Source organism: Mus musculus, chromosome 6 (assembly GCF_000001635.26).
Source record: "Mus musculus strain C57BL/6J chromosome 6, GRCm38.p6 C57BL/6J".
In the NCBI taxonomy this organism is placed as follows: Eukaryota; Metazoa; Chordata; class Mammalia; order Rodentia; family Muridae; genus Mus; species Mus musculus.
The window spans coordinates 90,196,356-90,213,881 of record NC_000072.6 but is presented as its reverse complement, the minus strand read 5'-3'; the positions used below and the strand labels follow the sequence as shown (position 1 = coordinate 90,213,881).

General features: G+C 40.0%; 1 protein-coding gene and 1 pseudogene across 1 annotated transcript; one reads left to right on the top strand and one right to left on the bottom strand.

Annotated features, from left to right (window-relative positions):
* Gm20426 overlaps positions 1-17,526 on the top strand; it is a 102,467-nt pseudogene that overhangs the window by 18,956 nt on the left and 65,985 nt on the right.
* On the bottom strand, positions 10,226-11,065 carry V1ra8 (vomeronasal 1 receptor, A8). The gene has a single exon (NM_053223.1). It carries the CDS (start codon positions 11,063-11,065, stop codon positions 10,226-10,228), a length of 840 nt encoding a protein of 279 aa, NP_444453.1.

Sequence of the window (17,526 nt, the reverse complement as noted above, 5' to 3'; positions counted from 1 at the left end):
TATTCCAGATGAATTTGCAAATTGCTCCTTCTAATTCGTTGAAGAATTGAGTTGGAATTTTGATGGGGATTGCATTGAATCTGTAGATTGCTTTTGGCAAGATAGCCATTTTTACAATGTTGATCCTGCCAATCCATGAGAATGGGAGATCTTTCCATCTTCTGAGATCTTCTTTAATTTCTTTCTTCAGAGACTTGAAGTTTTTATCATACAGATCTTTCACTTCCTTAGTTAGAGTCACTCCGAGATATTTTATATTATTTGTGACTATTGAGAAGGGTGTTGTTTCCCTAATTTCTTTCTCAGCCTGTTTATTCTTTGTGTAGAGAAAGGCCATTGACTTGTTTGAGTTAATTTTATATCCAGCTACTTCACCGAAGCTGTTTATCAGGTTTAGGAGTTCTCTGGTGGAATATTTAGGGTCACTTATATATACTATCATATCATCTGCAAAAAGTGATATTTTGACTTCCTCCTTTCCAATTTGTATCCCCTTGATCTCCTTTTGTTGTCGAATTGCTCTGGCTAGTACTTCAAGTACTATGTTGAAAAGGTAGGGAGAAAGTGGGCAGCCTTGTCTAGTCCCTGATTTTAGTGGGATTGCTTCCAGTTTCTCTCCATTTACTTTGATGTTGGCTCCTGGTTTGCTGTAGATTGCTTTTATCATGTTTAGGTATGGGCCTTGAATTCCTGATCTTTCCAGAAGTTTTATCATGAATGGGTGTTGGATCTTGTCAAATGCTTTTTCTGCATCTAACGAGATGATCATGTGGTTTTTGTCTTTGAGTTTGTTTATATAGTGGATTACATTGATGGATTTTCGTATATTAAACCATCCCTGCATCCCTGGAATAAAACCTACTTGGTCAGGATGGATGATTGCTTTAATGTGTTCTTGGATTCGGTTAGCGAGAATTTTATTGAGGATTTTTGCATCGATATTCATAAGAGAAATTGGTCTGACGTTCTCTATCTTTGTTGGATCTTTCTGTGGTTTAGGTATCAGAGTAATAGTGGCTTCATAAAATGAGTTGGGTAGAGTACTTTCTACTTCTATCTTGTGAAATAGTTTGTGCAGAACTGGAATTAGATCTTCTTTGACGGTCTGATAGAACTCTGCACTAAACCCGTCTGGTCCTGGGCTTTTTTTGGCTGGGAGACTATTTATAACTGCTTCTATTTCTTTAGGGGATATGGGACTGTTTAGAAGGTCAACTTGATCCTGATTCAACTTTGGTAGCTGGTATCTGTCCAGAAATTTGTCCATTTCGTCCAGGTTTACCAGTTTTGTTGAGTATAGCCTTTTGTAGAAGGATCTGATGGTGTTTTGGATTTCTTCAGGATCTGTTGTTATGTCTCCCTTTTTATTTCTGATTTTGTTAATTAGGATTTTGTCCCTGTGCCCTCTAGTGAGTCTAGCTAAGGATTTATCTATCTTATTGATTTTCTCAAAGAATCAACTCCTCGTTTGGTTAATTCTTTGAATAGTTCTTCTTGTTTCCACTTGGTTGATTTCACCCCTGAGTTTGATTATTTCCTGCCTTCTACTCCTCTTGGGTGAATTTGCTTCCTTTTTTTCTAGAGCTTTTAGATGTGTTGTCAAGCTGCTAGTATGTGCTCTCTCCCGTTTCTTCATGGAGGCACTCAGAGCTATGAGTTTTTCTCTTAGAAATGCTTTCATTGTGTCCCAAAGGTTTGGGTACGTTGTGGCTTCATTTTCATTAAACTCTAAAAAGTCTTTAATTTCTTTCTTTATTCCTTCCTTGACCAAGGTATCATTGAGAAGAGTGTTGTTCAGTTTCCACGTGAGTGTTGGCTTTCTGTTATTTTTTTTGTTATCGAAGATCAGCCTTAGTGCATGGTGATCTGATAGGATACATGGGACAATTTCAATATTTTTGAATCTTTGAGGCCTGTTTTGTGACCTATTATATGGTCAATTTTGGAGAAGGTACCATGAGGTGCTGAGAAGAAGGTATATCCTTTTGTTTTAGAATAAAATGTTCTGTAGATATCTGTCAGATCCATTTGTTTCATCACTTCTGTTAGTTTCAGTGTGTCCCTGTTTAGTTTCTGTTTCCATGATCTGTCCATTGGTGAAAGTGGTGTGTTGAAGTCTCCCACTATTATTGTGTGAGGTGCAATGTGTGCTTTGAGCTTTACTAAAGTTTCTTTAATGAATGTGGCTGCCCTTGTATTTGGAGCATAGATATTCAGAATTGAGAGTTCCTCTTGGAGGATTTTACCTTTGATGAGAACGAAGTGCCCCTCCTTGTCTTTTTTGATGACTTTGGGTTGGAAGTCAATCTTATCAGATATTAGGATGGCTACTCCAGCTTGTTTCTTCATACCATTTGCTTGGAAAATTGTTTTCCAGCCTTTTATTCTGAGGTAGTGTCTATCTTTTTCTCTGAGATGTGTCTCCTGTAAACAGCAAAATGTTGGGTCTTGTTTGTGTAGCCAGTTTGTTAGTCTATGTCTTTTTATTGGGGAGTTGAGACCATTGATGTTAAGAGATATTAAGGAAAAGTAATTGTTGCTTCCTGTTATTTCTGTTGTTAAAGTTGGCATTCTGTTCTTGTGGCTGTCTTCTTTTAGGTTTGTTGAGGGATTACCTTCTTGTTTTTTCTAGGGCATTGTTCCCGTTCTTGTATTGGTTTTTTTCTGTTATTAACCTTTGAAGGGCTGGATTCGTGGAGAGATAATGTGTGAATTTGGTTTTGTCGTGGAATACTTTGGTTTCTCCATCTATGGTAATTGAGAGTTTGGCTGGGTATAGTAGCCTGGGCTGGCATTTGTGTTCTCTTAGTGTCTGTATAACATTTGTCCAGGCTCTTCTGGCTTTTATATTCTCTGGTTAAAAATCTGGTGTAATTCTGATAGGCTTGCCTTTATATGTTACTTGACCTTTTTCCCTTACTGCTTTTAGTATTCTATCTTTATTTAGTGCCTTTTTTTGTTCTGATTATTTTGTGTCAGGAGGAATTTCTTTTCTGGTCCAGTCTATTTGTAGTTCTGTAGGCTTCTTGTATGTTCATGTGCATCTCTTTCTTTAGATTTGGGAAGTTTTCTTCAATAATTTTGTTGAAGATGTTTGCTGGTCCTTTGAGTTGAAAATCTTCATTTTCATCCACTCCTATTATTCATAGGTTTGGTCTTCTCACTGTGTCCTGGATTTCTTGAATGTTTTGAGTTAGGATCTTTTTGCATTTTCCATTTTCTTTGATTGTTGTGCCGATGTTCTCTCTGGAATCTTCTGCACCTGAGATTCTCTCTTCCATCTCTTGTATTCTGTTGCTGATGCTCGTATCTATGGTTCCAGATTTCTTTCCTAGGGTTTCTATCTCCAGCATTGCCTCACTTTGGGTTTTCTTTATTGTGTCTACTTCCCTTTTTAGGTCTTGGATGGTTTTATTCAATTCCATCACCCGTTTGGTCGTGTTTTCCTGTAATTCTTTGAGGGATTTTTGTGCTTCCTCTTTAAGTTCTTCTACCAGTTTAGCAGTGTTCTCCTGTATTTCATTGAGTGAGTTATTAAGGTCCTTCTTGATGTCCCCTCCGTCATCATGAGATATTCTTTTAGATCCAGGTCTAGCTTTTCGGGTGTGTTGGTGTGCCCTGGACTGGGTGAGGTGGGAGTGCTGGGTATTGGATATGGTGAGTGGTCTTGGTTTCTGTTAGTAAGATTCTTACGTTTACCTTTTGTCATCTGATAATCTCTGGAGTTAGTTGATTCAGTTGTCTCTGTTTAGAGCTTGTTCCTCAGGTGATTCTGTTAGCCTCTATCAGCAGACCTGGGAGACTAAATCTCTCCTCTGAGTTTCAGTGGTCAGAGCAGTCTCTTCAGGCAATCTCTCCTCTTACAGAGAAGGTGCACAGATATCTGGCGTTAGGACCTCCCTCCTGGCCCAATATGAAGGCCCAAAACAGGACCTGACCCGAGGCTGAGTTTCTTTGGCCTGTCCCAGAAGCTGTTAGCCTTTGTATTCTACACTCTCACCTATGTAGAATACTCTCGGTGGGGTCCCCGAACCAGGATGTCTGCTGCAGATGCTCAGGCAATGTGCTCCTGGGCCGGGCAGACCCCTATCTTCTGGCCAGGAGAGTGGCCGGATGTCTGGGGCCTGTGCAAAATACTCTCAGTGGGGTCCCGGAACCAAGATGTCTGCTGCCGATGCTCAGGCAATGTGCTCCCTGGCCAGGCAGACCCCTATCTTCTGTCCTGGAAAGTGGCCGGTTGTATGGGGCCTGTGCTGAATACTCTCGGCGGGGTCCCAGAACCAAGATGTCTGCTGCTGATGCTCAGGCAATGTGCTCCCGGGCCGGGCGGACCCTATCCTCTGGCAGGGAAAGTGGCCGGATGTCTGGGGCCGGTGCAGAATACTCCAGAGTTACCAGTTTTAAGCCAACTTTCTGTTACCAATGTTACAAATTTTTAATCATAACCAATAACTTATGACCCAATAATCTATAACAAAGGCATATAAAACATATTTATACCTTTAAAACTATTCAGAAAGAAAAATGAATTGGCTGCATACATTTGCTTATTTAAACAAAACAAAATTCTTAATTTTTATAGCTGTAATTTCAAGAGAGAAGCACCTTGTCACCCGATGAATCCAATAATCACAAGCACAGAGATATTTGTAGGAAAAACAGTCATCAGTTACCTTACCATAGAACTTGAGAAGCTGCTGGTCCCTTTAAGAGCAGCGTTTACAATCAGCTCCTAGCAGGGCTTCTCCAGACACACTAGACTTCTAACTACAGGTGCAGGGCTCCAAAGACCAATTGATACTGTCTATTTATTTTTTCTTTTTCTCTTTCACCAAATTATCCACAGATAGGTGGAGAGTACTGCTTTTCTCAAACCCCTTCTCTCATGTGTAAACTATCTCTAGTCAGGGTATAAAGCACATATGAGAATTACCTTTGCTTCTCTAGATTTTCACATAGCTTTAAACACATACACAAAAACACACAAAACAGAAACCAACAGATCCAGACACATGCAACCCTTTCTTGTCCTCCATAAGCAGGCAAAAGAATTAGATGATTTCGGAGGGGGAAGCTTCTGCTTCATCAACAGAACTCGGTCCCTCTGACCAATCTCTGGAGACTACCAGACATCCCTGGTTCTCCCCACTTCCCGGGGCATCCCCCAGGGCGGCAGCCTGTGGTCCTCCTAGCATGTCTGCCAACCACAGTCCTCTGGTCCTTACGGCCCAAGAGGACAGCTGCAAATACAAAGCCTGCAGTTCAGAAAACCTCATTGTCTACAAACACTGTAGTCTGTTTCCACCGGAACGACCAAAATCAGAGAAACCAAACTCAGGCGGATCCAAACTCAGGCTGATTAGAATAAACACAGATGGATCAGAATCCAAAATGCAGGCTGATGAGTATCTAAACTCAGGCAGATCAAACTCAGACTGTGCTATGCTTCAGCAACAAAGGATGAGACACAGACAAACAAACCAACACAACAAGGACATATTCATTTCCGAAAACAGACACTCAGAACAGAGACACACATTCCAGAGGGGATCCCCATACCTCCAAGTCGGTTCTTGGGTGTGAGGGGTGGTCCTGATTCCCGGCCAATGCACCAAATGAAAGACCCACAATGTGAGGACTCCCCCATGTTCCAACTCAGGAGAGGCAACACCCCAAATCACTCATGAGAAACGATCTTGCTGTAAACTGTAATGGGACTTTTATTTCAAGAGTGCTCTCAGGCCCACAGTCATACACCACCCAGGGGTAGAGGACTGTGGCACCCTGAGTAGCTGGGTGAGGGGGTATTTAAAGGAAGAAACCACAACTCAAGGGGGTGGGGAGGGTGTTGTTGGAAAATACCAAAAATACCAGTTAATAGTCATGAGGAAGTCACAAGGAAAAATACCTGATAATTGTGAGGTTATTTCTCAAGACAGTTTTTGAGCCTCTAACAATAGCATATTTGCATAGTGAGTTCCATGAATGGACAGGGTGGTCCTTTTTTGAACAAACACTCCCTGAACCCAGGAAGCGGGTGGGTGGAGGAATGTGGCTATCTGTTTTATGATTAGCATGCCTTGGAGCATTGAGTCACAAAGGTCACATTCTCAAGCTTGGGCCTAAAGGCCTAGAATTTTGTTTTTACGATATACTTTTTCAGTTTAGTCCATAGGAGCTTTGGGAGTACTGGTTAGTTCATATTGTTCTCCTGATGGGGCTGCAAAGCCCTTCAGCTCCTTGTGAATTTTCTCTAGCTCCTTCATTAGGGACCCTGTACGCAGTCCGATGGTAGGCTGTGATCATAAAACTCTGTATTTTTCTTATTTATTTACTTGGGGTGGGGGAGGTTGCAAGGATAGAGGAAATATACAAGGGAACATGGTGTGAAATTAATAAAGCCTCAATTACAAGTTTTTTAATTAGGTGTTTTCTTCAATTACATTTCAAATGCTATCCCAAAAGGCCCCCATACCCTCTTCCCCCCAACTCCCCTACCCACCCACTCCCACTTCTTGGCCCTGGTGTTCCCCTGTACTGAGGCATATAAAGTTTGCAAGACCAAGGGGCCTCTCTTGCCAATGATGGCCAACTAGGCCATCTTCTGTTACACATGCAGCTAGAGACACAAGCTCTGGTTAGTTCATATTGTTGTTTCACCTATAGGGATTTAGACCCCTTTAGCACCTTGGGTACTTTCTCTAGCTCCTCCATTGGGGGAACTGTACTCCATCCAAAAGCTGACTGTGAACATCTACTTCTGTGTTTGCCAGGTACCAGCAAAGCCTCACAAGAGACAGCTACATCAGGGCCCTTTCAGCAAAATCTTGCTGACATATGCAATGGTGTCTGTATTTGGAGGCTGATTATGGGATGGATCCCTGGATATGGCAGTCTCTAGATGGTCCATCCTTTCGTCTCAGCTCCAAACTTTGTCTCTGTAACTCCTTTCATGGGTGTTTTGTTTCCAATTCTAAGAAGGGGCAAAGTGACCACATTTTGGTCTTCGTTCTTCTTGAATTTCATGTGTTTTGCAAATTGTATCTTGTATCTTGGGTATTCTAAGTTTCTGGGCTAATATCCACTTATCAGTGAGTACATATTGTGTGAGTTCTTTTGTGATTGGGTTACCTCACTCAGGATGATGCCCTACAGGTCCATCTATTTGCCTAGGAATTTCATAAATTCATTCTTTTTAATAGCTGAGTAGTACTACATTGTGTAAAAGTGCCACATTTTCTGTATCCATTCCTCTGTTGAGGGACATCTTGGTTCTTTGTAGCTTCTGGCTATTATAAATAAGGCTGCTATGAACATAGTGGAGCATGTGTCCTTCTTACCAGTTGGAACATCTTCTGGATATATGCCTAGGAGAGGTATTGCAGGATCCTCTGGTAGTACTATGTCCAATTTTCTGAGGAACCGCCAGACTGGTGCTGGCACAACTGGCGGTTATCATGTAGAAGAATGCGAATTGATCCATTCCTATCTCCTATACTAAGGTCAAATATCAAGGAACTCCACATAAAACCAGAGACACTGAAACTTATAGAGGAGAAAGTGGGGAAAAGCCTCGAAGAGATGGGCACAGGGGAAAAATTCCTGAATAGAACAGCAATGGCTTGTGCTTAAGTTTGAGAATTGACAAATGGAGCCTCATAAAATTACAAAGCTTATATAAGGCAAAAGACACCGTCAATAAGACAAAAAGGCCACCAACAGATTGGGAAAGGATCTTTACCAATCCTAAATCAGATAGGGGACTAATATCCAATATATATAAAAATAACTCAAGAAGTTGGACTCCAGAAAATCAAATAACCTCATTAAAAAATGGGGCTCAGTGCTAAACAAAGAATTCTCACCTGAGGAATACCGAATGGCTGAGAAGCCCCTGAAAAAATGTTCAGCATCCTTAATCATCAGGGAAATGCAAATCAAAACAACCCTGAGATTCCACCTCACACCAGTCAGAATGGCTAAGATAAAAAATTCAGGTGACCGCAGATGCTGGCGAGGATATGGAGAAAGTGGAACAATTTTTAAAACGAGTAAGAAATGACAACTGTACAAGTTAAATGACCATATTGACCTATTAAAAACATTTCTAGGTTGTAGCCGCCTGAAACTTCATGAACCGGTTTCCTGAAAGGGAATCTGGGGATGTATGGAAAGAGATGGCAAGAGAAATATTGAGACCAAGACAAAGATGCTGATCAAGGCCCTAAGTTTACTTAAGAGTCTGAGCTTATAAAGGGGCAGGCCCATCCCCACTATGCCAGGCTCTCATTGCCAGGATCTTGCTTATTCAGGATTGCCTCAGGAAGACAGGTTCAGACTCTTAGTAGGTAGCAGCATCTTGGAGAAAACTGCAGAGGTGGCAGAACAACAGTCCTATCTAGGTCTGAAGACTCTACCCACGGTGGGCTAGCAGAACAGGTCTGAGCCAGACTGCTCAAGGCTGGGGGAGGCTCCACTAGGTGATAGGATGTATGTGGTATTAGTTCATAACATTTCACAAAGTTGTTCTTCTGACATATTAAGTACATCTGATACTAAGTACTAATGAAAAATACAACACTAGGCATGTTTATCTTTGATTGTTTTACAATACAAAAGAATATTCCACACTTTGTTTAAGATTAGTTGCTTTCATGCTAGGTAATATTCTATTTTTTATTAACTTTCACTTGGAGTTTGAAGTGCATTTAAAAAACCTCATCAAGAAGGTCAGTACTGAGCCGGGCATGGTGGCACACGCCTTTAATCCCAGCATTTGGGAGGCAGAGGCAGGCAGATTTCTGAGTTCGAGGCCAGCCTAGTCTACAAAGTGAGTTCCAGGGCAGCCAGGGCTATACAGAGAAACCCTGTCTCGAAAAAACAAAACAAAACAAAACAAAATAAAACAAAAGAAAACCACAAACAAACAACAACAAAAAAAGGTCAGAACTGTATTACTACACCAGATGCGAAACCTTTCCAAGGTGCTCCTCCCTAAGACAGCTGATTAACTGAAGAGCTTGTATCCTTCATGGGAAAACAGATGATAAGAGATAGAGCATCAGGAATGATGGTCAACCCATTGCATGGGATAAATTTATCATAAGCTTTTGAACTGTTGAGAAATTACAGTTTGGTACTTTTAGAATCTTTACATATTTAATCATTTCCTGAAGCAAGGCTAAATAAAATAGTTGAATAAATTTGCATCATGAGAAAATACATGTGAGACACACATTTCCCATTCAGAATATCATGGACATACAGTGGTGTTCGAGAGGACATTCACATTATTGTCCAATCAGTGTGTACATGTCTACAGCGCTCCATTCCTGAATTGGAATTCCAACTCCATAAGAAAAATTTGCACAGTGTCAATTTCTTGAACACCTAGAACACAGTGCTGGGTTTCATTCATGTTGGTTCCTGTGAGTTCTACCTTCTATTGTAGATTCATATAATATCTGCTCCTATGTGATAGTAATTGCACCTTATAGAGAAGATTCAGAGCTCATTAGTATTAGTTCATGTTCCAGAGTCTCCAAGATTCTGAGTATTGAATAAAATTGATATTTGTATGGGCACACATGTATGTGTTTTAGTATCCTGTCATTATATATTCTAAGTGATTACCTAATTTTAACTAATACATAAAGGGACAGTTAAGATAATGTCTTTAACAGCACCGATTTAACATTTTTTTGGTTGTTTCTCTGTATAACCTTGGTTGTCCTAGAGCTCACATTGTAAACCAGGCTGGCCTCGAACTCAGAAATCTGCTTGTCTCTGCCTCCCAAGTGCTGGGATAAAAGGCATGTGCCACCACCGCCCAGCTACCAGCACAGATTTAGAGAAGTGTAAGTCATTCAGGCTGTGACAAGGCAGATCACATTTCAGATTTTCTTGGAAGAGAGTTAAGGGAAAACATTAGCAATCATTCAGAGTGTGTGGTTTGATTTCTTTTTTAAAATATAAATCATCCATATCTACAGTTATAGAAAAGTGCATGCGTTAAATAGAAAAGACACAACTCCACATTTTCACTTAAACTCAAACCATGCACATTATGCCAATACTCATAGCTCTGGTGCCAAATGTTGATACACTGTGAGAAAACTTACCCTCACAGAAAATCAAAGTACTACCTTCTCATACATGGATATCAACAGGTCAGTTATACGTTTTTTCATTACTGAGAACCAGAAGAGGACTGACAGCAGCATAGCTATGAGCGACAAGAATCTGGACACAATAGGGCAGTGGATTTCCCTGTAATAATAGTTCTTGAGTAGGAGATGATGCTGTCAAATGTTGACATCAGCAGAAAGAAGCTCATAAGCATTAGAATGGTCCTGAGGGCTCGTTGCTCTGGAGTTGCTTTGGGAGAAAGTTTTGAGTTCTGAAGGCGCTGGGACCGAGTCTTATGCCTGCACAAGAGAGTAGCCATGTAGCATGTCGAGAGGCCCATGAGACCAATAACAAAGACATTCCTGAAAGTCAACAGTGTGGAAAAGGTATGTTGCATTGATGAACTCAAGGGTAGAAAAGAACAAGAATTTGTGATATATATAAGATTAACAAAGGTGATATTTTGTGTGGGAATAGCTGCTATTAAAATTTGGCTGCTGATAGATGTATAGAAGATACTCAGAAAAATAAAAAAATATGAGAGCTGATGTGGGGAATTCTGTTTGAGCTTTGCTAAGTGAGAGCTTTGAGGGCAGAGGATGATGGCCTGGAAGACACTCAACAGGCAAGTGGCACAAACAGAGAGGCTCCTGAAAAACCTGTGCAAGAAAATGACTAGTTTACATGTGATGTCGTCCCATCCTCCTGAAGACATAAAAAAGTCTTCTGTTATATATGCTGCAAGTAGCAGCATCACTAGGTGTATTAGGGCCACAAAGCCAATGGGCAAGTCCGTGAGTCTGGGCCTGTGCCCACGAATGAACATGAAGGTGTGGAAGAGGAGAAGGCAGCTGTTGGCTGAGATCCCGATGCCTATCTCAGAGAAGAAGGCATTTCTGATGTAAACACTACAGTACAGTGTATGGTCTTTATTCATGTTATGCTGGGTAGAAGCACGTAGTAGTTGTCTAAAGAGAAAGCAAGAAACTCCTATGTTACATATTGCCTTCTACATCCAGAAAAGGAACATTAACCTGAAAGTGTACAGATGCATCACATTTTATCCTCAACAGAATAGAATTTCAGCTCTCTCACACCATTGAGAATCCTTCCCTACTCCTACTCTTACATATTTTCTAACCCTCCCCAACTTTGGATAGCTTAAGTTTTTAATTGTGAACCTTTATCATGTATAAGTTTTGATCTCCAATAAAATTCCATACATTATAAAAATATTTCCTTTCTTATTACCTCTTATGTCCATTTAACTGGGCAATGCCAAATGTGGTTTTTATTTGTATCATCTTGGTTGTCAGACATATAAATGTTGAATAGTCTCTGTGAATCTGAGGGGAGAAGATTTCACAAAATGTAAAGAGATGTTTCTGAGAAAAGAGTGCTTCTGCATTAGAAAACTCAAAGCGTTATTTCATTTAGGCATTCTCTTTACCTTTTCATTTATTGCCAGACCAAATATTCTTACTATAAATCCACCTAAAATGCTAGCTAAGTGTGAACTCAGGATTCATGCTTTTTCAGGTTTTACCAACAGTCAGAGTTCACACACACACACATCTAAGTACTCTGAGACCAGGCTGGAGTCACATCCTCTAAAACACGTGGACACTCATGTTCCAGTGTCAGAGAGACTCTAGGTGTGAAAGAAGATGTGGTATACACATCAAATGTGGAAGTGTTTCCTGGACATCATGATCTCCATGGAAATGTCAGCCACTGGTCTTATTCTCATACCATTTCTGATGCTCTGCCTGGGGGAAATTAACACTGCGCTTTTAAAACTGTTCAGTTGAAACTGAGATGATGAAAATTAATAAACAGTAGAATGGTAAAACTGTCCATGTTCTGAGAGTTCTGACAACACTTTAGGCTAATTATTTGAATCCTCCTTTGGAACTCCATATCTCTGTTCCATTAAGATCTCTAAAAAAATCAGTCCAACCAGCCTCATTGAGAAGACCCCAGTCATGAGGTACTGGCAGGGACAGATCTGTTGTTTCTTTTTCAACAAGCAAGCAGTGAGTAGGTAACAGCTATAGTTATAGTCAATTCTGAACTGTTCTACACAAAACAAAACAAGATTGAGACATTTTCTATTGTCAAAGTAATTGAAATAAAGTTTAACTCAAAGAGTATAACAAAAGCAAAAGAACTGATTGAACCTAACTACTGTTTCTTCAGGAAGTTGGACATTTGTGTTTATAGCAGAGAGTGGAAAATTCATGTGTGTGAACTGATTACTCAGAGTTCTAGGGAGGCAAAGCCATGGTGCTCTTGGGAACAATCTATAACAAGCTGAGCAGGGCCTCATGCTTGACACTACAATTTCCCAATATCTGAATATGGATTGAGAATAAAAAGCATTCATGAGTAAACACTGGTAGGTCCATTGCAGTCATGTGCAGTTGATTTTTGTGGGACAAGCTTTGGAATCTGGCACCTGTATGTCAGGATCCAGACAAGTTATGGGTTGATGTTCACCTCTTTACCAAACTTCTTTAGAAGACTTAGTTTGTTAAGAATCTGAAAACTAAATATGAAGAAGAAAATGGGACAAGGTTCAATTACATCACATTTACACTCAAGTACACTCACATGCACACACACATGCACCCCTCCACACATAAGGAGATTCAAACATTTTCATATGAGTGAAATTGGAAGATATATTTTATTTGGTATTTAAGACACAGAGAAACGATTACCAGAATAAATCATTTTGTATTCCTTGGCCATAGGATCATGTTCACTGTGCATTTACAATCAGTCTCCTGTAACCACATCATCACAGCTTCCTGAAATGACAGCTCCTACCAAGGATAGCATGACAGACGAAGGGCTGACACCAATAATCTGTGATTGCTGAAACTGAATTGGCAAAAAAGGCTGTGTCACTTTGACTGACAATTCTCCCACAAGAACTGTAGAATAATAAACCCTGGAGCAAGCAGAGGAAGCCTCCTTCTGAGGGATGCTCATGGTAGTCCAGTGATTCTCAAAAAAGCATAGACAGCTGATCGAGCCATGGTTACCTCTCAGAGTTTATAGGTACAAGAGATGCCACACTTATAACACAGGGTATGGGTTATTTGATTGAATCTCACCTGAAAGCCTCCTTGCTGTGGTCTACCTTCCATGGTACTAGAAACTTGTCTACAAGCTGTCCAAGGAGGGACAGAATCAGTAGTCCTCTCAGGCTGAAACACTTCTGAACCACAACAAAGAGGAGCATGGCAAACTGGCCATAAAGGTGCCATATGTGCACTTAATCTTAGAGGTAACCAACAGCTGTCTGATTGGATGTAGAACCCAATTTCTTCAACAGGAGGAAAATTACGTCTGATTCTAGAAACATACTCTGAGGGTCAATAAAGAAAATGACCTTAGAAAAAAATTTAATACCATCACTTTGCAAGTCCAGCAGAATTCCTAAGGACATTCTAGGAAATAGATGTTTAGAAAAGTAAGGCTACTCACCCTCCTCATAGAAGGTCTCCTTGACAGCAGATGGACACCATCACCCAAAGCACAACTGCACACAACACAGTGATCTGCAAATTGTGGGGTAACCTGCAACAATAAATAAGTCTATATCACAGCTCCTGAAGGTTTGGCTCAGGGAACATCTAGGAAGATGAAGCAGAAATATTGGAAGAGCCAGATATCCAAGATAGATAGGAATGAAACAGTTTCTCCTAGAAATGATGCCAAAAGCAAGACTGAAACAATGGCAACACTAACAGACAAGCTAATATTGAAGGGGGAAATTTTCACCAGTACTTACCCTAGACAAAGAACTGCGGGCTAATAGATTCTCCTGGGAGAGGAAGAAATAGAAACTCCCAAGCATGAGCACCATTATTGCTTATCTAATACAAAGCAGTCATCCCTGGGACCATATTAAACACAAACCAAAAAAATGCATTTATATATTTGTGCGAACACACACATACATATTTTGTAAATAAAAATAATAAGGAAAAGCAGTGATTCTGACTGAGGCATATGTGAATGATTTCAGGGAGAAAGACAGGAGAAAAGTGACATTCTTAGTTAATTAAAAATGTATTTGAGAGTAAATAAATAAATGGGGAAAGTAACCTTGAACAAACACTAACAGGCAGTCTACGGTCATGGGAAATAATCTTCTGTCACTCTCTTAGAAAGAATGTCATGGTTCCTTTATACTTATTTCTGACTACTTAGTCACTCAAATTCATAAGCTACTTCTTTCCATAACAGTTTTTCTATGAAAATAATAGATGCAAAATGAGGTACATTTAGTAAAATAGTGGGCTTAGAATTTTTAAAATGTTTATTCGTAATAAAACAAATAAATATATAATGTATTTAAGTAGGTAAGGTCAGCAAATTAATGTTTGTCATTAAGGTTTTTTTTTAAAGGAAGGAAAGAAAGTCTAAATAGAATTTTAAGAGATTTTATATCAGAGAAATAAATATCTGGAAAAGAAAACACCCTTGTTGCTGTGCAAAACATATTCCCCTGTACTGAGGGACCATCAGAGCTCGGAGGTCTCCTCTGCAGATGCTGTAAACCTCCCTTCAGCCCCTGAGCTCCTTCTCCTTCAGCCTGCCTGGATCCTGACTACCTTCTGATTCTGCCCCTGGTGCAAAACACTTACCCAGATGGACATAGCAGGGGAGAACTCTGCCCAAGGAGATCCTGCACAGGCTTAGGTGAAGGGAGTCTTTAATGCATCCTTACAGCTTGTAAGTTTAGTGTCTTTCTAAGGTGACAAGTTCCAGGTGAAGAGCATAAAAATCCCAGTGTGGAGCATCATTCCTACCTTTCTGTCACCCTGTCCTCGATAACAGCTATCTTGTGAGGGTGAGCAAAAACTTTATCTGAGCTCCCTTGCCACATCTGCCACATCAGAAAGTTTGCAACAAAATACACAACCCGACTTTTCTTGTTTTACTCCTTAGACTTAATTCTGAGTAGTTTCCTTAACAGTGAAGGCTCTCAAATGGGATGCAGGACTCCTTGTCTCCACTTAATTTCCCAATGCACCTGAGGGTCCTCTCTATACAAGTTGTGTCAGGCAGCCTTTCCCTGGGTTGATCTTGTTTGTCTTCAAGGTAGTGTTGATTGTGTTTTCTGATGTTCCCAAACTCCTAGTTACAAGATTTTAGCTGTGAGTGAAATAAAGGAAATTAGATTGAATGCAGAAAGTTCATGCTGCCCTGGAGAGAGATGGTGACACAGGCAGATGGAACATAGCTGAGGACAAAGCTGATCTGTGCTCCAAGACACATCTCTGATTGTGAATCTTAACCATCATATCACCTTGGCAAAACATATCAGTTCCACCCAATTAATTCCTCCCTACTGAAAACCCTAAACTTTAGCTCATCCCCAACCTCAGAAGCCATCCCTCTAGCCTCATTGACCTAACAATTTACAAACTTCGAAGATTCTCTGCACAACTGTCACGCTTCCTTGTATATGAAAGTTGTTATAAATTAACAGCTACTGTTCATTTCATAACATACTCCTTTCCCCAGTGCCACTGAGCAAGTATCTTTGGGACCTGTCCTTCAGATTTACCACTGTCAGATACACAAAAAGCTGCTTTGAGAATGTTTGAACCAAGGACGATAATATTAAATTAGAAATGCCACCTCAATGAGGACAATAGGCCGTGGGTGTGACATGAACAGAGTCTTTTATTTTTCTTTACTCTAGTAACAAATATTCTTAATAAAGTTCTATTGCAAGTTTTAAGAACTGTGTTCTCTAAAACCAAACTTCTTCAAATTTTGCTACCATCTGCCATCTTCATAGAGTATGACTTTGAGCACTCTAAGGCTGAGTTCCAATCACTTTTTCAAGAGTGTATGGACAAGCACGTGCCATGGCTGGGACAACCAAGAGTGACATGAGATGACATCTATTCACTAAACATGTATAGAAAACATATGTGTGTAGAGTCTGTGGGGGCACATAATGGTTGGTGTCTGTGAAGTGTCAGCTGTTTCGTCCTCATGCAGTATTTAGGCACATGGCCTGGGAGAAGTAAGGTAGCTGTTTTAATGACTGACCTTCTCTGTCCCTGTCTAAAATAGGAAAGGCAGAAATGGGGACAAAATGTGAAGAAACATCTGGGCAATCCTCTGCAGAGCTTTTATGCATGTTAATTCCTTGAATCCTCCTATGACTGTGTCACCTTACCATGTTTCCATAGCAGCTATCTCCTGTTACTTTATCAAATATTAGAACAACCAGATTTTTAGCATGAAAATTCATGGTGAGTGGCTGTGGATTCAAGTAGAAATACAGATACAATACCTTCAGACCCATTCCATCATATGGTTCTAATGTAAGGAAATGCACCCAAAGTACCAAGAAACGTGAACACCTTAGGATTCTGACATCATCTCTTTCAGGTGAGCCATATTACTTCTCCATACTACAAGGTCCTGAGTCTAAAATTCATACTAGGAAGTTTGTCACACTGTTTGTTGGCAGAATGTCTCTCATGAAGCACTGACATTAACCTTCACTGTAGCATCATAAACATGAAGCAGGGATGTAGCCAATAAGGGTGCTTGTGTTGGTGTGCACTAGTGGGTATTGTTAAGAGGCACAGACAGGAGGATCACAATGAGTCTAGACAACATACACTTAAAGGACTGACAAATGTGTCAGTGGGTATGAAAGCTAGACCTTGAGTCCCTCCTTACAACCTATGTAAAGGGAGAGAGAGAACCAACTGTGCAAAGCTCTGCTCTGGCACACATGAGGACATAACAATTTTAATATTTTCCAGTGAAATTGTTTTAAAATATTCATAATCAAGAGTTATCTTTCACAACACAGACATGTGGTGAGAATTGAGGAAAACATTTTTAGCAGACAATTTACTAAAATAAAAATTCTATAATGTAAGAAGCAGAGTTACACATTTTGCCAGATTAGTATACTAAATATTCTACATAATCATATGTATAAGTATACTATTGTCATAGCAATGATATCATGAGTAAAAAGTTTTATTGAATTAGTCCCACTTAATGTGAAGTGTTTCTATAACATGCAAAAACTACTTGAGTCCCAGTATCAATAGACAGAAAGAAAAGAGTGCAATTTTCAAAGTAAAGAGATGGTACAATAATTTTCTGTACACATGTAATATATTTGGAGCTTCTTGGGATGATCCTAGGAAAATCACAATGATGTATAACCGCAGGCTTTCCCACCTGTATACCAGTTCCTGAATAATAAATCTGAGATTTAAGTAATTATGAATTAATGCCTGTGCCTTAAGCTTGAGCTTCTTTCCCAACTGGATCATCACTTACATAAGCCATTTAAATTATTCTCTGTCTGTCACAACACTAGTTATATCTCCTCAGTTT